At 42.8% G+C, this 20,593-nt stretch overlaps 1 protein-coding gene across 1 annotated transcript in view; it reads left to right on the plus strand.

Annotated features, from left to right (window-relative positions):
• SYNE2 (spectrin repeat containing nuclear envelope protein 2) overlaps positions 1-20,371 on the plus strand; it is a 193,548-nt gene extending 173,177 nt beyond the window's left edge. The window contains 17 exon segments of the mRNA XM_082058908.1: positions 3,012-3,199; positions 3,364-3,514; positions 3,996-4,178; positions 5,510-5,647; positions 6,554-6,748; positions 7,587-7,869; positions 8,229-8,297; positions 9,086-9,222; positions 10,140-10,266; positions 13,135-13,343; positions 16,051-16,251; positions 16,622-16,750; positions 17,256-17,432; positions 18,108-18,197; positions 18,427-18,473; positions 19,270-19,488; positions 19,490-20,371. Of these exon segments, the coding sequence (XP_081915034.1) occupies positions 3,012-3,199; positions 3,364-3,514; positions 3,996-4,178; positions 5,510-5,647; positions 6,554-6,748; positions 7,587-7,869; positions 8,229-8,297; positions 9,086-9,222; positions 10,140-10,266; positions 13,135-13,343; positions 16,051-16,251; positions 16,622-16,750; positions 17,256-17,432; positions 18,108-18,197; positions 18,427-18,473; positions 19,270-19,488; positions 19,490-19,748 (2,802 nt within the window). The 3' untranslated portion in view covers positions 19,749-20,371.
• Positions 20,372-20,593: the final 222 nt, after the last annotated feature.

A 20,593-nucleotide genomic window follows, 5' to 3' on the forward strand; every position in this document is an offset into this window, starting at 1 on the left:
GAGGATGACTTAGGCTGACAAGGCGTGAATGCTGGGTCTCTTGCAAACTGGCTGTGACAGATTCCAGTGCTGTGATTTGATGTGTTGTCCTCTCTAGCTCAGTTCGCTTCCCCTCCTTGCAGACAGCACACAGCAAGCTTGGATGAGAGAAGGATGTTTTAGCTTTGCAGGGTGGACTTGTGCAAACACACCTTTGGCTGAGGCCTGACCCAGTAGGCAGGCTCTGAAGATCCCCTGAGGGTTGGGTGAGGTGGTGCATGAAATCTGCTGAGGCATAAGCATCAACCAACCCAGAACCCTAGGGTGCTGGTTGAGTGCGTGCAGGTATTTATCCAAGACAGTGGCTTACCAGGGGGATCTTAGGGATTTATACTGTTTTTTAAGGATTGAGCACAGCTAAACGTGCCAGCTGTCCCAGCCAAGTGGAAGTGTGAGATGAGTTGGATAGTCCTGGAGTATATTTCTCTCTCCAACAGCCAGGGAAGGAAAAAGAACTTCTCCAAAGCACAGAGCTGCTGATGGAGTCAGCCTTTGCTCAGGGCTGTGCTATGAGTCTGCCCAGGTTCAAACTACCTCCCTGGGAAGGCAGAGAATGACCACAGCTATTGTATGGCCTTTGTGTTAAACGAGGGTGTTTGCCCTAAAGCTCAGGATCAAGAATAAATCAGCCAAGCATGGAAGCTTTATGGCATCTGCCTTTAAGAACACCTATGGGTGCTCTTCCCATCCTTCCCATCTTCTCTGTCTCTGGCTTCTGCTTTCTAAGGAAGGATCTCTGAGTGTCCCAGACCTGAGGGCTGTGTTCTCTGCTGGTTGGTGTGGCTCTCCATCCACTCGTGTCCCAGACATCGCAGGAAGAGCCAGCTCCCGTGTGACAGGAATGGGGGTGGCTCAGTCACCAGAGCCTTGTCCCAGCACCTCTCATGGTTTCATCTGCATTGTGAATGGTCACGTAAACAACAAGGAAATACTTTCTCCCATCCGAACATTTTGCATTCTCAAAGGCTGTGAGAAATTGCCAGGCAGAGAAGAACGTGAGGCACAGAGGAATTTGTTTCCAAACTAGTTTATTTTTATTGTGAGCATTCAGGCTTCAGCTATCTGAATGTGACAAGTAAAAAGATCTTTTCCTGGTTCTATTTGAACAATTCTTTCAGCAAGAGCAGAGTGATGATGAGAAATATGCCCTAGAGGCTTTCTTGTATTTAACATCCATGACTGGAAAAGCTTTACCTGTTCAGTCTTGAATAATGACATTTAAAAGCATTGTGCATCCACAGAGATGTTTTATGGTGTGTTTCTACAATTACAGGATGAAGATTAAAATGTGAATAACATTACTTTTAAGATTTCTAAGCTGTTTCGCTAATGCGGAAGTCTAGCAGTGTGTAGCCTGTTTAAGCTCTCTGGGCAATGCTGCTTGGAGTTGAAGGAAAAGGACCTTTTTGGCCCAGTGTATGCTCCTGGCCCCATTACTCAGTTTGTTGTTTTTGTCTCACCCTAATATATTCAGGTTATTTGGAATAACAGCTGGGAAAACAGCAAGGATTCTGCCCAGGGTTAGTCCATGAACTCAGGCATGACCAAAAGTAATGGGATCATCTTAGCAACATTACCATGCTGTGAGCAGAGTGGTCTAAATTCTCATTTTCACTAATACAGATGTAAATCCAGTGTAAGTTAATGAATTCAGAAGAGTCTTTCCAGTTACCAGTAGTGGGGTAGAGCCTCCTCTCAGACCCTGAGCCTGTATTAAAAAGACACCACTGCCTCTTGCTCAGCAAACAGCTGTGAATCCTTAAGAAGCTGCCAAAAATTATGCTGGGTCTGCTTCTGGCAGTCTGTCATCTATGTAGAGATTTTGGCTTCTACATTCCTTAAAGCTGTACGTTACTGCAAATCCCACAAGCCAAATTTTGACCATGGAACACCACTGAAAAGTGTCACTGGGTGGTACTCGACTCCTTGCAGCTTGTTGACTTCTGGAAAGATCTTCTTCAACTCTTTCTGTATTTACTACATGCTGTGTCTGTTTTGGGTTGTTTTGGGTTGTTTTGTTTGTTTTGGTTTGTTTTGGTTTTATAAGTCTAAAGCAAAACCAATTCTGCTTCATCTGTTTACTAAAATCAGCAATACCATTTAATGAGAGTTCCTGCTCACTGTTGTCAGTAAAATATTCGGTTGTGTTTGTTGTTCTAGTGCTATTCAAGTAAAAGTCTCCATATCCTTCGTTAGGAAAGCCAGAAATCAGTTGAAAAAATGGAAATGTAGTGGACATGGTAATTTGATTAATATTTACAATTGGTACCATTGGTACCAGAGCTGCCTTTTCAATTAAAAAAATAAAACCAGTTAAGGCATCCTTTTTGACTTTAGGAGTAGTTTTAGGTACAGAATGAGAGTCCAGACTATGATGGAGATGCAGGCTCTGGAGAAAAAACCTGTAGTGTAGGTTAGATAGAGAGTCTTTGCCAAACCCTTTAAAATAGTCTGTCAAAACAGGAGCTCTCCACGAGGAAATGAGCAGAGTAGTGTAACAGCAGCTACTGGTGTGCTGTGTTTCTGTGTTTGGTGATATCAGCCTGTCATCACAAAGTCACTAAAGTACACGAACTGTACTGTGAGTTCTCTGTCAAGGCTTACGGTGCAGTAAGCTGATATGAGACACCGTCATCTTGTACTGTCAAAATTAATAAGTATGTGTTTATGGTATGTGTACAGCTCGGATTTTGAACTCGCATTAAAATTGTCCAGACTGTTAATGAGAAGATGGGGCTTTCCCTGTGAAACCAAAATGGGGCAATCCTTTTGTGTGTGTGACGGTTCTGTCCTGGCCTGTCAGCCTGTCATCTGCACAGCTCATCTCGCAAGTCTGTTGCCTAAAGCTAAATAAGCTTTTCCTAACACACAAATTGCTCTTTCCCCATCCTCTGCAGCATTTTGAAAGGCTATGTCTGAAGTCTAGCCATGTGCGTTTCCTTCTACTCAAGCTATTCTTTTGCCAATGGCAGGATCTGCAACGAGACATAGAGCAACACACTGCAGGGGTGGAATCGGTGTTTAATATTTGTGAAGTCCTGCTACACGATTCGGATGCGTGTGCTAATGAGACAGAGTGTGACTCCATCCAGCAGACTACCAGGAGTTTGGACAGACGGTGGAGGAACATTTGCGCCATGTCTATGGAAAGGCGAATGAAGTAAGTGTCTTTTTCTTACCCCTTCTAAAGAAACCTGTGGCAATGTTTTGAAGAAATGCTGTGGCTTTTGCCACAAACTGAATTTTGAAAAAGAAAAAAAAAAATATCCAAAATTAATAGTTATTTTCTGATGAAACCTCTGAATTTTTGCATGTCCTTCCCAGAATCGAGGAAACCTGGCGCCTATGGCAGAGGTTTTTGGATGACTATTCTCGTTTTGAAGATTGGCTGAAATCATCTGAATTGACGGCAGCTAAGCCTAATTCTTCAGAGGTTTTGTACACCCATGCAAAGGAAGAGCTGAAGAAATTTGAGGTGAATTTTTTAACTTCATTTTTTTATGCTCAGTAGCAGGCTGGATGATCAGATTGCTAAATACTTATTGTCTGTGTGAAATGCCTGGATCACTGAAAAACATCAGTTCAGCGGTGGTGGTATAGAGTACATAAATAATTTGACCAGTATGTGGTTGCTAGGTACCTGGCTGATTTGTCTCCAGAGTGCTTTTTAATGTGGAGAATCCAGTGCTCTGAACTGACAAGATCCTGCTTGTAAGTTAAAGATTTACTTTTTATAGACAGGAGACCTTTGCAGGTTGATTTTTTTCTTTCTTCCTTTTCCTAAGGAGCTAAGTCTGAGCAGATTATTTAAAATATGCATCCTTCTCTGGATTTAATTTTGCAATTGGAAGGTCTGTTTTTAAAGGGAGGACATAATCGTGTCTCTTGATGAATAGTATCATCCAGATACTTTCTCATCTCAGCAAGGGAACTGAGTTCTTTCACTTGCCTTACAGGCTTTCCAACGGCAAATTCATGAACGCCTCACCCAGCTGGAGCTGATCAATAAGCAGTACAGGCGCCTTGCCCGTGAGAACCGCACGGACTCTGCCAGCAAGTTGAAGCAGATGGTCCATGAAGGCAACCAGCGCTGGGATAACCTCCAGAAACGAGTTGCTGCTATTCTGAGGAGACTCAAAGTAAGTGCATGGTGGAGTGAGAGTGAGGAGCACTTGCAAGTTTCTGTAGGAATTACCCAAGGGCAAAACACATACTGGAGCAACTCTCTCATGTTGATTTGTGTTTTAAGTTACCCTGGTGTAAGAGAGCAGCTCTGGAAAAGTCACCAAGTACATGGCATAAACACTTTCTTGGTAATTAAAAAGGATAAGGGAAGAATGGGTGCAAATTTTGGAAGGTGTGTTGCAGGCCTCACTGCTTCTGTTGTGCTTTCCTCTTATCCAATTCTGTCGTGGGTGGATGCATTCATGCATTTGCACCTTTCCATAGATAAGAGGCAGGGAGACAAAAGGGTCTCAATGCAGATATAATTTGGAATTTACAACACAGCTCTAACTGATGCCAAGTTATGATTCACCTAGAAGGCTTTAAACGTGGAGATGTGATGGGGAGCCATGGTGCTGTCACCAGCTCCTGCTGTGCTCTCTGCCTGGTGGAGGAATGTTGTCCAAGAGGGTATTTGCGACACTTCAAGGGAGTGTCCTGCTTATCAAGTTAAACTGCTCTCTGGGCAGCTATTCTGTGCCATGCGCTGGGCAAAACTTGTCACTGCCCAATTTTTAAATACAGCGGTGCTGCAAGCAATTGGCATGGAAAACTATTAGATCCCAAAAGTCAGTGGATGAGGCTATGGGTGCATTGATAGAGTTTGATCTGTGCAGTTAGGAGGTGCTGTGTTTGGGATGTTACATGATCCCCTCCCTGAACATTAAATGCACCAAGGTGGACTGAGGTACCATGAGCTGCAGGTCTGTTAGCAGCTTCTGTGGGAGGTGGCAGCACAGAGAGCTCCTCCTGCTTTCCACACCAAATGATGCATTAATTACACTGGTGTGGTTGTCCATGATCCAACTTCTTCATTGTTCTACTGATTTTAATGTCACAGTTTTAATTAGTTAGAGATAGGGCTTGCTTCCTTTGTCTGTCTTTCTTCTATAATTTAGAACAGATTAGATGTTAAACCTGAGTCTGAATAGCTGTTATACCGGTATAATGATTTGGGAAAACGTATACAGCGTGGAAGCAAGAATGTAACTTTATAGAAGCACCTCACACTGCTGAAGTTTTATTCCGTCTCCCATATGAATAGTGTACTAACATAGGACACTTTGTTCCAGCATCACTACGGGAAGGGGACAGTTTTAATACACGGCATGCTGCCGTTTGTGCCCCGAAGGCCTTTAAGGTGACGAGCAGTTTTGAAGCAAAACACTGGTTTTCTGAGGGCTCCTGTGACCATCGTTTTTCGTAGCTGAAGTCTAATAACACTGGCTCCCTTCTTCCTATTCAGCACTTCACCAATCGGAGAGATGAGTTCGAGGGGATGAGGGAAAGCATCCTGGTTTGGCTCACAGAAATGGACCTCCAGCTGACAAACGTGGAGCACTTCTCAAAAAGTAACTTTGATGACAAGATGCGCCAGTTAAATGTACGTATCCTTGTAAAGCAGTTGTTTAATAAACCCAGCTGATCCTGTTGGGCTGCCCTCTCTTGACAGAATCGTCTGCTTTTCTGGAACTTCACAATAGCCAACAGATCTCTGTAGGACTATATTTGTTTTAAGACACCAGTAAATTGTTAAGACTTATCCTCAGAATCAAGGTGAAACTATACAGTACTTAAATTCAGATTCAGTGTTCAAGCTCAGTTCTATCCTGCCATTTTCTCTTAATATCGAGTTCCAGTGACAGTGATACCTGGCCTGGAAAGGAGCACACACAGGTTAACAGTAAAAACTCTGTTCCTAAATTCAGGCGTTTTTTTTCTGGTGAGAATATTTTTGAATTGGCATTAAGGTAGGAACTCTTCTCCGAGTGCACTGTTTTTATCTGGGACTTTGAAACAGAAATAAGACAACAAGCATGTGCAATGATTCTAAAAGACATACTAGGTCTTTGCTACCTGCTTATGTGCTCCTTTCTCCTTTCTCCTTGTACTGCTAATTGTTTTGGGATGTAGATTTGCTGTTGTGTGGGCTGGAGGCCCAAACATCCAAAAAAACTTCTTTGCTACTGAGAAAAAGATTGTGTATACCCAACAGAAAAATAACCTCTAATTAGCTGAACTATTGTATCATGATCCCCTGCAGGCTCAGGACACTGCAGTCATATTGATGTACACATGGGTGGAAAGTGCCACTTTGTTTGGAACTATAATGTTGCTAATAAAATAAACCTCTGGACCTCTTGAGTGAAAAGATACTTGTCAAATGAAATTAGACAACAATGTCAATTGCTGCTTTTCTTTCACAGCAGTGAGCGGGAAAATAAGGACAAAGCTTAGACTAGAAGGGGATGTTGTAGAAGTAATTATTTTTCTTGTATTTTCCAAATAGGGTTTCCAGCAGGAAATAACACTAAACACCAATAAGATTGACCAGCTAATCGTTTTTGGGGAGCAGTTGATTCAGAAGAGTGAGCCTTTGGATGCTATCTTGATTGAAGATGAATTGGAAGAACTTCATCGATACTGTCAGGAAGTCTTTGGACGAGTTGCTCGGTTCCATCAAAGACTGACTTCAAGGCATCCTGTAAGAAGCAACAGTTGGTTTGATTTTGGTGTTTGAACTGCGATGTTCATTGCTTATCTCTAGCAGCTTGACTGAGTGGTTTGAGCTCAAAGAGGTCAGGAGCTCCTCAGTAGTTGTGTCAGCTTTGCTAAATATTTGTCACCAGTCTTGTCTTCTCACACCGCTCCTGTTGGGACTCCATCTGCAGAATCTGGATAATAGCATGGAGGTAACCCACAGGGTTAATATTTAGATAGTAGTGGTTTGAGGGCTTCAAAAGGTTTTTTAGTGTTTTTAATATAACGTTGTTTTCTTTAATTTCAATAACATGCTTAGAATATCTCTTTATGGATTGTTTGTGAGGCTCCATCTGTCCACTTCCTTGTGAGAACCCCTGAACGGGGAAAAGCACCCTCTATACTTTTCACTGGGAACATTTAGATGATTCTTAGTTTGCTTTGGCTCAAAAAGAAAGAGCATCTATTAAAAAGCCAGGCAGAGGAAGTAACATGAACATCTACAAGTAGCTGCTCACCTCAACAAAGCATCATTTCATTACTGACCTGTGTGGTTCATTTGGAACTGGGTATCCCTCCCTGCAAACTAGAGAGAGATGTTATGGTGGTGGTTGAGTGTCTTGAAGAAAGGGTGGTAGCTGCTAATGTGAGGATTGTTCTGGCAAAAGAGGAAGGAGGCAGAAATTATGCTTCCCTCTAGTTTTAGCCACGTGGTCTTTGATTACTGCAGCTGACCACAAAACAGTCCCCAGTTATCCTGTATGGTTCAATCATTAGCTCATTAAGCAGTGCAGAACTATTGTAAATCGTATAAATATACAATCATTGTTATTTATTTTTAGGGATTGGATGATGAAAAAGATACCTCTGAAAATGAGGCAGATCCAGAAGACTCCAGAGAAATCCAGAATGATCCCTGGCATAAGAAGGCCATCAGTGAGGGGCCCTCTTCATCACAGTCCCTTTGCCACCTTATGCCCCCTACTCAAGGTCATGAAAGATCCGGCTGTGAAACCCCTGTCAGCGTTGACTCCATCCCACTCGAGTGGGATCACACAGGTGATGTGGGAGGTTCTTCCTCTCATGAAGATGAAGAAGAAGCAACATACTACAGTGCTCTGTCAGGTAAGAACCAATCCCCAGCTGTTTGTTTTGACAAGGACGACTACAGGATGTCCCTGTGTGGGAAGGGAGGGGGATTGGCATCTTCCTGTGGCATTGTTGGTTGGCTTTCAAGTGCTATTAATAGGTGTGAGCAATCTCATCTCTTAGATGTCTCGATGAAGGGAATGGTAATGTCTAAACCAAGCTGATATTTTCAGAAACCTAAGGTTTTTAGAAACCTTCCTTTTTCAGAATGTTTGATAAGAATAGTACCAACAGCTTATTTTGTTCTTTGTCTTTGCTGTCCCTCATTGTTTCAGTTGTTTTTAATAGTTGGCAAATATTGAATAGTGAGGAAAATGACATTATTCTTTTTTCAGATGTAGAAATCACTGAAAATCCTGAGGCATATCTTAAAATGACCACAAAAACTTTGAAAGCATCTTCTGGTAGGCACCTGCTAATGCATGTGTCTGAACATGGCAATCTCCCTGTGCTGCACGCTATATTCCTCAACCTCTCTCATACGTAATGTCTGACTTCCTGCCTTGTGTGGACACCATGTCTCATCCCGTCATGGTGTTCTTACGCTGCAGTATTCACGTCTACATTACAAAGCACTCAAAAGCATACCATTTAGATTCTGCCTGGTAAATGCCAAGGTGGTTAATGTGCATTTCATTGTATTGATCCAAAGCCTTTTGGTACTTTCTACGTGGTTTGCTCTGGGTAGTATAACTTTTTTGGTTGTTTCTAATTTTGATTGCATAATTACTGAAGGCAACAGTTCCAACTCTACAAGTATTTTTTGTGTTTTGTGCATGACACAACCATGTGTGTCCTGTCCATTAAATCCAGAACAAACATCAGGACATATTTGTCCCTCCTGAAGTGCGTTGCAGATGTGTGATAGTATTGTTAAGATGCAAACTTTCCAAAACCACAGTGCAGCCTTTTTATTTTATTTTTTGAATACTCATACCTGTATTCAAGCATTTTCCAGAAGAAAACAGAATGTCCCATAACTGCATGACTCTCATCTCATTACCTTTGAAACACTGTTGATGTTTTGCAAATGTGCATGCTTTGCAAGGAAAGCTGCAAAACTGTCATTTTTATGCCATAACTTGATGCCATTTTATTCAGAGCGCTTTCTAACTTAATACAAAGCAACAGCTTCCTTGTGAAGATGAGATTTTGCACTCATGGCATATGGTTTTGGTTTTATTTCTTTCAGGAAAGTCTGTTTCAGAAGCTCATCCTTGGCATTCTCCAGGTAGCCCTGTCTGCAGGAATCACCGATACAACCAGGCAGAGATGGTTGGAAATGTGTTGTCTGGTCCAGAGACAAGTACTCCCTATAAGCCAGACTATGTGAGTTGGAGGCTCTGTGGGTACTGAACCTGTACTACACAGTCTGTTTGTTGTTCCCCTGTAACTCCATCCTCTTCCCCCCTCCAGCATGAAGGAAGAGTTGCATAGAAATATTCACTTTATGCAAATTTAGATATTATTTCTGGTAGGTCAGGTAACCAGTGAGAGTCTCTATCCACTTACTAGAAAAGCTACTTTAAATAAATTCAGAACAATCATGTTAGGTTCCTGATCAGAGCCAGTGTCTGGAGGAAGTTACTTCCTCTGTTGTCGTAGGAAAAGTCCCAGAGAATTTAACCCCCCAAGGAGGGAGTGTGAATACCCTCCCTTCATACTTGCTGACATATCTCCCTTTCCCAGGCAGACCGATTTGAAGGGTCCTTTTCTAGCATGCAACCCACCATTTAATCTGCTTCTGGGCACTAAAAATTATGCCAAAAATGGCTATTGTTCATTGGTACCTCAGCCTTGGTGGCTGGTTGCCAGCTGTGGCTTTGCCAGCAGCAGCCAGGCTCAGTGGATCTGGACCAGTTGTCAGCACTCTTCCAGGCACAGGATGGTACTGGTATCTGGCTGCTTTTATCATCATTAAGCCAGTCTTAGAGCCTCAGAGTCAATATTGCCAAGAATCCAACAAAGAGCTTCGGCAATTGTACACTCTCTGGTACATGTAGTGCAGAAGCAATTAATTTGCCGTGTTCTGTCTTGTAATAGTTAGCATCACTGTGGTGTATGTTTGTTAACTAAGAAGGTACAGAGAACCAGTATAAACCATCAGCAAATATGCAGAAGCCCAATGCTAAATCTGACATGCAAGAACTCAGCGGCAGCCCAGCCACCCCTAAGTAACACAAACGAAGCTTGACCTCTGACAGCTTGTTAATTGAGAAGGTTTACCCACCAAAATGTCATTCCAGGTGAAGCAGCTCAGCTCTGCAAGCAGCAGCAGCATCAAGGATAAAAATCCATCTGCTAACATGAGTGATGAAGAACCCCAAGATGACCAAGAACTTGTGAATATAGCAGCTGCAGAAAAGCCATCAGGTACAGAGCATCAGGAGTGGCTTTGGTGCTGTGGTGTTTGTCCTGTGACTGGGGAAGACAAAGAGCAAGTTCAGAGAAGGTCAACAAAACTGATGAAGGGCCTGGAGCACAACTCTTCTGAGGAGAAGCTGAGGGAGCTGGGGCTGTTCAGCCTGGAGAATAGGAGGCTGAGAGGAGACCTCATTGCTGTCTACAACTACCTGGAAGGAGGTTGTAGCATGGAGGGGGTTGGTCTCTTCTCCCAAGTAGCAAGTGACAGGATGAGAGGAAATGGCCTCAAGTTGCACCAGGGAAGGATTAGATTAGATATTAGGAAAATTTCTTCCACCAAAGGGTTGTCAGGCATTGGAACAGGCTGCCCAGGGAAGTGGTGGAGTCACCATCCCTGGAGGTGTTTAAGAGACATGTATATGTGGTATTTGGGGACATGGTTTAGTGGTGGACTTGGCAGTGTTAGGGTAGCGATTGGACTTGATGATTTTAGAGGTCTTTTCCAACTTAAACAATTTTATTATTCTACAATTCTGTTAAGGGATTGAGAGCAGCCCTGTGGAGAAAGACATGGGGGTACCAGTGAATGAAAAGTGGACAGGAGCTGACAAGGTGCGCTTACAGCCCAAACAGCCAACAGTATCCTGGGCTGCATCAAAAGAAGTGTGGCCAGCAGGTCAAGGGAGGGGATTCTTCCCCTCTACTCTGCTCTGGTGAGATTCTGTGATTCTATGGAATCATCTGGAGTCCTGCATCCAGCTCTGGGGTCCTCAACACAGCAAAGACATGGACCTGTTGGAAAGGTGCCAGAGGAGCCACAGAAATGATCAGAGGGATGAAGCACCTCTCCAGTGAGAACAGGCTGAGAGAATTAGGGTTGTTCAGCCTGGAGAAGAGAAGGTTCCGGGGAGACCTTATTGTGGCCTTTCCATACTTAAAAAGGGCCTATGAGAAAGATGGGGAGAGACTTTTTAGCAGGGCTTGTTGTGACAGGACAAGGGGTAATAGTTTTAAGCTAAAAGAGGGTAAATTTAGGCGAGCTATAAGGAAGAAGTTTTTCACTATGAGAGTGGTGAAACACTGGCCCAGGTTGCCCAGAGAGGTGGTAGATGTCCCATTCCTGGAGACATTCCTGGCCAGGCTGGACGGGGCTCTGAGCAACCTGATCTAGGTGAAGATGTCCCTGCTCATGGGTGAGTTTGGAAGGTCACTCCCAACCCAAACCATTCTATGATTCTTCTGTGATTCCACTGTCTGACAATTGAGCCATGGTAACTGTTCCATTCCATGGCATCACTCTTGGCACACAAATGCATGATGGACAAATGAACCCTGTGCAGACAACACAAGTTTGTTTTATTTCACTGATTTGGCTACATATTGGAGTTTCTATTTCTGTAGAGGAAGAGGATAAAGTTTACTGCAGTAACAATGTCTAGCTGGGGAGGGGCAGAGCATGCCATAAATGTAATCTGAATTTTTGTGTACACATACATGTGTGACAGAAGGGAGTCATGGATGGTATTATACATGTGTAATTTAAGTTGGGCCAGGGGAGGTTTAGATTGGATTTTAGGCGAAATTTCCTCATGGAAAGGGTTCTCAAGCATTGAAACAGACTGCCCAGGGAAGTGGTGGAGTCACAATCCCTGGAGGGTTTTAAAGATGCGTAGATGAGGTTCTTAGGGACATGGTGTAGAGGTGGATTTGTCAGTGTTTGGTTAATGGTTGACTCAGTGATCTTAAAGGTCTTTTCCAACCAAATGATCCTGTGATTCTAAAAGCAGAGATGGCAAAAAGGCACCACATTTGCCTTGGGAACAAAATAGAAGTAAACTGCTGTCCTCTAAATTAATATTTTTGCTAAGATTCACTGAGCTGCCTTCTCACCTGGTACTATCTAACCAGTGTTTCCTGTTCTAAACTTTTACATTTTCTGCCAGAATTGAGGTTTTTATCCCTCATATTATACTTCAGACTCTTTGCTGGTTGGAAAGAATGGGAACAATTTCACTCTTGTGTGATACTGAATACTTCAAAGACTTTTAATCAGATTTCAAACCAAAGAAGTGTGTCTCTTTGTCTAAGATAAGATTGCTATAGTCCATGTTCTCAGTTATTGGTACTCCATATAACAAGATGCTACAGTTCCCATTTACAGAAACATTTTGTCAGGGCAGGTAATGTATTCTGTTCTTCACTGTCTTCAGTGTGGTCCCTTCTTCCAAATAGGCCAACAAGCTGGTTCCTCTTAACCTTTTAGGACCCCATTCGTGGTTTCAGGTGCTTGAGATTGTAATAAGAACACGTCTGTACTGCAATCCTAAGTGAATCGGGTAATAAAAAGAAGATTGCAGCTGTATCCACCAGCTGACTTAGTTTGTCTCTGGTCTCACAAATGGACCAGAGTTGAGATAAATGGAAAAAGCTCTGAGAAGGGCTTAGATGTGCTTCCAGAAACAGTGTTAGTGATCGCACAGGTCGCATCTTCATCTCCTTTAGCACTGAACTGATGAATCATAAACCCAAATTCAAACTGCTGGATCATACTTTGTTCTATGGTGAATTTTGGTGTCTAACAAATCACAACTGGGCTCACTGAATTCTGTCTCCTTAGATTTGCTCTGTGATTCTGGTTGAATTAATGTAATTAAAACCCTGAGTAGCATTACTATGGGGAGAACTTGACCAGTAATATGAAACTGAAGGACTGCAGAATCTCAGGAAAAAATGTGTCTGGATAACAGCAGTACATTGTAGCAATTATTTGGCCTTGAGTAAATTGGCAAAAAATTGACTTGTAGAACTCCTTGCGTCCGTTCTATGAGCTCTTCACCTTACCAAAGATTTAAACGTTTGTTGTTTTATCATTTGTAGGCATTACGGATAGGTGGGAGCTCATCCAAGCTCAAGATCTCAGAGATACACTTTTGATGAAACAGAAACAGCAGCAGTGGCAGCAGCTGAACTCAGATCTCAACGACATCTCTGCTTGGCTTGATAAAACTGACCAAGAGCTGGATGAGCTCCAAGTGAAGCATCCGACCAGCATGCAGGCATTGGAACAAAGGGTCAAGAAACTGCAAGTAAGTAGTAGCCTACTGAGAAGTGGAATTTCAAGATGCTCATGCTCTTGGTCATTGTCTTTGTGCTCCTAGGATCTGTTTGCAGCACAAATATCGGTGTGGGTACAGCACAGGGGAGGGCAGTGAAGCAATGTGCTTCTGTCTTCCTGTGCAGAGATTTGCAGTTGATATGCCTGGGTACAACAGGCAGCCAGGCTCAAATGAAAACCTCTCCCTTTCTGCTTTCTTGCAGAGACACTTTGTTCTCTCTCAAAGCATTCATCCCCAAACTTCTCTTTTTAGGCCTTTTGTTTTAGAAAACAAGCATAGGAAAAAGGTAACTAATGAAGGCTTAGACTCCCCAGATGCCGAGGGTCAGACCTCGTCTTAGAGGGCCAGGTGTTCTGAGTGGTGATACTGGCATTTTTTACCTTGTTCTGTGCCATTTTCCTCTATGCAAATGAGAAAGGGATTGAAAATCAGCTGGGTCTACGGGCTACAAAGTCTAAGCTGATTTTTTTTAATTGAATTAATGAAAGTGGGGCAGGGTTGTAGGGAGACTGAGAAAGATCTGCTCTAAAGCTGTGGTTTTTAGCAATATGGTGTTTGCAAGACATCTTAGCTCCAAATAGCACCTTTGTTCTATAGTTTCAAAACGTGCCTTTGCATTTTTTCGCTTTGCAAATGCAGAATTCTCGTCAAATAGAATGTATTAGTTTAAAATGGGAAACAAAATAATTCAGTGTCTGCTAATCTTCAGCCAAATAGTAGAACAGTTAGAGGAGCAGTGTCAAACTCATTTTCACTGGGGGCCACATGAGCCTCGCAGTCACCTTCAAAGGGCCAAATGTAATCTTAGGACTGTATAAATGTAGGAGTAGTTACATTTATGTAAGTGCTCACTCCCTAGGACTTGGGGAAATAAATGCCTCAAGCTGAACTCTGAGAAAGCAAGTGTTCCTAAGGCTTGTGCAGGTACAAAATCCGGGTGTGCTCACCCTTCTGCCAACAGCCTCCTATGGAGTCACGCAAGTCCTGAGGCTACTGGTCAGTTTGGCGTCACACACAGGATGATGCTCATGAAGAAGATACTCTGCAGGACAGAGGAGGGATTTCTTAGGCATGTTGAGAGTATGCTTAAGCCTACATGTAAACAAGGTTCTTAGGGACATGGTTTAGTGCTAGAGTTAGGTTATGGTTGGACTTGATGATCCTAAGGGTCTCTTCCAACTGAAATGATTCTGTGATTCTATGTCCTTGAGAAGTCGTTAGACCAAGGAGAATGACTCTGCACTCCAGTGTGACTCCAGTAAGAACCGCTCTGATCCCAGCAGCCAGTCTGGCTTCGGCACCAAGTGCCAGGAAAGGTTTGGTGATGCCTTGCGGGTGGCAGGAGATGCTTCCCCTCAGGCTGGAATTGGGTGTCTGAGCTCTTCAGGGAGCAGAGCTTCCCTTCTTCTCTCTTCTGCATTTTCTTAAGAGGAGTCCAGCTGGCTGTAAATCCCCTTTTCAGACAGCTCGGCTTTTTAGGGGTGTCTAAAAGAGCCAGCACACTCTTAAGATGTGAATTTCATGACATGTCAGGACATCACAATTGCTCTGATTAAGGATAAAGCCAGTCTAGCTGATTTGCCAGTGTTTAGAAACCTGTGATGGACCATTTGTATTGTCTGATACTGAAAGAAACTTTGTTGCTTGAAGGAGGGAGACGGGGTTCTTTGTTGGGCAAAATGTAATTTAGACCAGCAGTTTTCAACAAGTAGGATGGAGATCTTGAGAATATATAGATCGACACTCAGTTACCAAGGGTGCTAAGAAAAGCAATCTGAGCCGTGCTGATTGCAGGACTCATCCTGCAGATCTTCCTTTTCTACTGCAAGAGCCCACAGCTTGAAAAAGGCTGAGTACCCTTGATTCAAACTGTAAACTTCTTGAGGGTACAAGATATTGTTTGGCATTTATCTTTTAAAAAAAAACTTTAAAAATGCAGGCTCTGCCTTGACATAAAGGTGGTTAGATGATACAGCCACGACTTTGCAAATTCCATATTATTTCCCCCTGTGGTTTTAAGGGAGGGGAGGAAAGCAGGCAGGGCTGCCACTCAGGGCGACCTTAACTAGTCACAGGACAAGAACTCTGACTAGAGAGAAGAAAAAGAATTTCTCACAATGGGGTGGCCAGGTATGGGACCTGGGACCCAAGGGGGTGGGGAATCTGGGTCCTGCAAGATACTCAAAATTCGGCTGGATGAGGCCCTGAGCAGCCTGCTCTGAGTTTGAAGTTGGCCCTACATGGAGCAGGAGGATGGAGTGCCGACCTCCTAATGTCCCTTTCAGCATTATTCTAGAATTCTCAGGTGGCAGAACATTTATAAATCAAGGGGAAATACGATGTGATGACCTTTGGGAACATTTGTCCAAATGTCAGGGAAAGAGACAGCTCAGGGGAATGAAGGCCAGATGTGGATTAAGCCGTAATGCCTGTGACTTAGGGAGAAGCACAGGCACAAGCAGCTTTCTTTGAAGTAAAGGTTTCTGCTTTAAGAAGAAATAAAATAATTTTTAAAAGGCCACCTACCTTAGTATGTTCCTTAGCAGTATCTGAAAAGCCAACAGATTGAAACAGCTTTTTCCAATACCTGTGGTTCTTTTGGGGGCATAGTTTTGTTGTAAATAAATAATGTGGTTTTCATCATTCATAGAAGCTCATAATCCTCTTTTTCTTACAGGACATGCTTAAAGCACTTGATAACTATAAGGCAGTGGTGCTTTCTGTTAACCGGAGCAGCAAAGAGTTCCAGAAAGCGGATAGCACGGAGTTCAGAGAACTTCAGAACAGGCTTCGGAAAGTGAACTTGCACTGGGAGCAAGTGACTCGCATGCTGGACCAGTGGAGGAAAGATTTACGAGAAGCCCTGCTGCATTGCCAGGTACACACCACATGCCAGCACCTAAAACTACTCTTGAGGGAGCTACTGAGGGGCAGATAAGGGGAGAGGGCAGAAGGGTAATTCCTGCACATCAGTGGAACGGCTGCTCAGAATCCAACACACTTAATTTTCTTTTAAAATTGACTCTGTTTGCTCTAAAGGGTTTGGTGAAAATATCTTTGCACTGGGTAATAATACCTCTTATTACATAGGTGGAATAGCTTAAGTAGGTTACTGTAGCCTCACTAATTGTGAATCTGTTTTTGGCTCTGCCTAATCTGGGCTGGTTGTTTTGTTTATAGGCAAAGCCAGGTGAAAGCACTGCAACAGTGTTTTTTCTCTCTTATGTCCAAATGTTTTGTTTCTCTAGGAATTCCATGATGAGAGCCAAAAACTAATCCTGTGGTTAGCGAATGCTGACAGCCGAAGGAACGAAGCACAAATCACAGATCCAAATGCTGACCTCGATACAGTACTGGCATGCCAGAAGGAGCTCATGGTAAGTGTGGTCTTCACTACAGCACCTCAGCTCTTCCTGTGAGTCAGTAGTTCTCACCACAAAATGAAGAGCAATATGTTGACTTCTTGAGAGGTCTGCAGCCTGTCCTCAAACCTGCTGTATTCAGGCATGTGGATGGTTTCTGAAATGGACTAATGCCTGAATGAGGCATTTTATCCGTAATTACGCATCATAAGTTCCTTATGAACAGCCTTTATGCTGGAGTAAGACTTCCAATTTCCAAGATTTAGTGTGTTTTCCATATGGATTGATTACTGCTAGAACTGTTTCTAAATGTTAGTTCAAGCAGGTACAACCAGTCTCTTCAAGAGAACTTCATTTCACGTGTAGCTGTAATAGCCATTCCTATGTATTGCAGATTCTCAGGCAGGTTGAGTTGTTCTTCAAAGCCTTCCAGAGTTCTTCCTGTTTTGAGAACATCCTTAAAGTTGAGAGTGACAGTCTATTGCACTGTTTGATTTTTTTGTTGTTTGTTTGTTCTAAGCAACTGGAGAAAGAGCTGCTGGAACAACAGCTTAAAGTAAACTCACTTCAAGAACTCACTGCTTACCTGCTGCTTAAATCAGATAGTGATTACACAACTGCAGATGTAGTTGGAAGTGAACTGAAACAGCTTAATGAACAAGTTTCACGTGACTTAAAAAAAATACAAGGAAATCTGGTGAGTCAGAGTTTAAATACGTGTTCATGGGTCTTTCTCACTGAAAAGTAAACATATTAAGAGTAAAGGTATTTATAGAAGACTGACTTAAAACTTGAGTACTTCCACCTTCACAATCTGAAAGAAGAATAATTAAGTCTGGCTGTAAAGAAAATTTCAGCACCACAAGGCTCGTACAGTATAGAAACAGATTGCCCAGAGAGGTTGCACAGTCTCCATCCCTGAGGGGTTTGAAGAGCAGACAGGGTAAACCCTTGAGTAAGGCTTTTGGTCTGGTCTCATAGGTGACCTTGCTTTGAGCAGGAGGTTGGACTGAGGTTGGGTCCTGAGGTCCCTTCCAACCTGAATTATCCTACAGTCCACACCAAGTATCAGGCTGGGAGTGCGTAACAAGCACATAGGAGCTGTAATTCACAGCAGTACATTGCTCATCCTGAAAGCTATCAGATAGTGAGATTTTCAAGTCAATGCCTCTACATGCCCAGTCCATCATAATTCCTTTGTGTTGTGCATAGTGAAACAGATGCTGAAGCATCTGTTTACCAGTGGTTCTGCACATCTAAAGAGACAAAGGGCTGTGCCCCTACAGAGAGGCAGTGAAAGCTGGCTCTGTGCACTTCATCGCTTGTGAGTTTGAATGTGCATCTTAAACAGGAAGGTGTGGTTACCTTTTAGGGTTCCAGAGCATTCCTGATGGTTCCAGATGTCTTGGACTCAGGTGTCTATAATCCAGGCGCAGTGAAATCCAGCCCTGCTGTGAAGGCGGCAAGTATTATTTTTCTAATATTTTGCTATCAGCATAAAACATATCTTGACATATTTAGCCAGAAAGTTCCTGAAATTTCCTCACATGTAATCATTTTACCTTTTGTATGTATTTACCTTATTACCGAATTTACAACAGGACTTTAAAGTCTGCACTTATTTTTTCTGAGAAACAGAAATTCCTTGTAGTTTGTCAAACCTGGATACTAAAAGCTGTTTCTCTCAACAGATCACCAGAAGGAGATCGACAGATGGCAGAAACGGCAGCAGCACAAGGTATTATTTCATATTAGTCTGATTTCTTGAAGGATAGTGAAAATGGTAGAGGTGAGCTGAGTGCCTGCAGAAGCCTGGGCAGCTGTTCCTCAGAGGTTGATGTGCAGGTGGAGGTGATTTCTGCCAACCTGGAGTGTCTCCTCCACCAACTAGAGCTGCACCTTGGTCCATGGTTCCCTTCCCCTCTTCTGCTCCTAGACCTCTGCACTGACGTGCAACTGTAACTTGTGAGAAGATACTTTTAGTGTCAAATGGGGGAATATTTTAGTTTTGAAGCTTCCTTTAATTCCACCAGAATACCTGGACAAAGAAACTCGCAGCTTAGAGCCACAAACAGACCAAGAAGGACAAAGGGAGAACTTCATCCCCGATACATTAGGGTCTGTTCAAAGGATACAGCTCAGTAATGCCACGGCAGAGAAGACCCTGACCAGTCTGAATGGTGGCTTTCCTTGATACTTCAGCATGTGTTTAGAATGGTTTGTTTGTCTCCTGGGAAAACTTAAGTTTGCATCTGAAAATAGAACAAAAAACCACTGAACTAAGCTATTACAGAGAAATGTTTCTTCTTCAGTAATAAGGACAGTAAATCCAAGCCAGCAGCTGGCTTTGCACAGAGCAGTCTTCACATTTTCAAGTTATAGTTAAAGTGTTCCATGTGCAGTGCGTTTCCCTGTAGATGCGCAGCCCTGTGTCTCGGAAGGGTAGTGTGAACACTAGAGAGGGAGTTAAAACAACTTGTTTAATTCAAACTCTAAAGTGCCTGTTTGTTTTCCTTTTTTCTTCTCCTTTTCAGATGTGACTGCCATCCACAACCTATTCAAACGACTCCTCAGTCTCCCTGCTTCTTTTACCGTGTATTACGAGCAGCTTTACTTTTTCAGTTGTTCTTCCTACTGCTTTTATTTCTGGCTTCCATGATTCCGTTATCTGAGGAAGACTACAGCTGCACCCAGGCAAACAACTTCGCCCGTTCTTTCCACCCCATGCTGCGATACACCAAGGGGCCTCCACCAACTTAGAAAGCAGCTCGTGAAGCTTCAGTTATACCAAAACACACTCTCTGCGGTGCTCACGTTTATAACCTCCTTTCCCTGTCGCAGGGAATGTATTAAGTTCGCATCTCAAAATGTATATCTTGACAGGACTTCAGCATTTTTGTACGGAAAACAAACTTTTTTCTATAGATTTTTAAACTGTAAGCAAGACACTTTATACTTTGAGGCAATAGATACACTATTTTATAGGTGCAGTGCTCTTAAGTTTGCAAGGTGATTGAACACTGAGTTATTAGACGCAGAAACTATATCACAATCATCTTAAACACAGCAGTCTGGCTCGGGTTAGCACGACAAACAAGCAGTTGAAAAGGCACTAATATTATTCCTGCACACACTTCACGTTACCTGTATCTTTTGGTACTGTAGTCACCTGGGAGAAACAACAAAAAAATCTACATCTTGAATCTTTGTTGTTGTGTTCTGTTCATCTAACACATTCAATAAAAGGATGCACATTTGCTGCTTTGTTCTACACATAGTGTTGTAGTGGTTAGGGCTGCTGTGTTGTCTCTTTATACCACCTTTGAAATACGAAGTTGTTGCATTGCATGGAAATGGTTTATAATGCACATATTTTGTAGATGGACATGATTATGTAGACGATCCCTGATGTATACAAGTAATGTAATGACTTTTTTTATGAAAGATTTTTTTCAGTTTTTAACCTGCTGCATAGTGTACAGTATCTTGGGGGAGAATTGTGCGTTTTTATAAGCTTCATCTTTACAATGAATCTGCCACTGAGGCAGTGGCTGGAGAAACACTGTGTACAGGCAGTATTGCCATTGCTTCTTGATTGTACAGTTTGAGTACTGTCATTAAAATTTTGCCAATGTTTGCAGGGATTATTGGTGTGTCTGGTGAGGGGCAACCAGCCCTATCTGCTCCTCTATAAGTCAAGTAACCATTCTCTTGTCAGAGCAAGAGATTAAAAATTTGGAAGTGGAGCCTGTGTTTGGCCAATAGTTCAAAATGCTGAACTATTTCTCCACCCTGGAACTGATTTTCTGAACCAGGAATTATGGTGGTATTGCAGAGGGGTAAGTGCATATTGAGGAG

Source organism: Streptopelia decaocto (genome assembly GCF_964273445.1).
Source record: "Streptopelia decaocto genome assembly, chromosome: 7".
Classification (NCBI taxonomy): Eukaryota; Metazoa; Chordata; class Aves; order Columbiformes; family Columbidae; genus Streptopelia; species Streptopelia decaocto.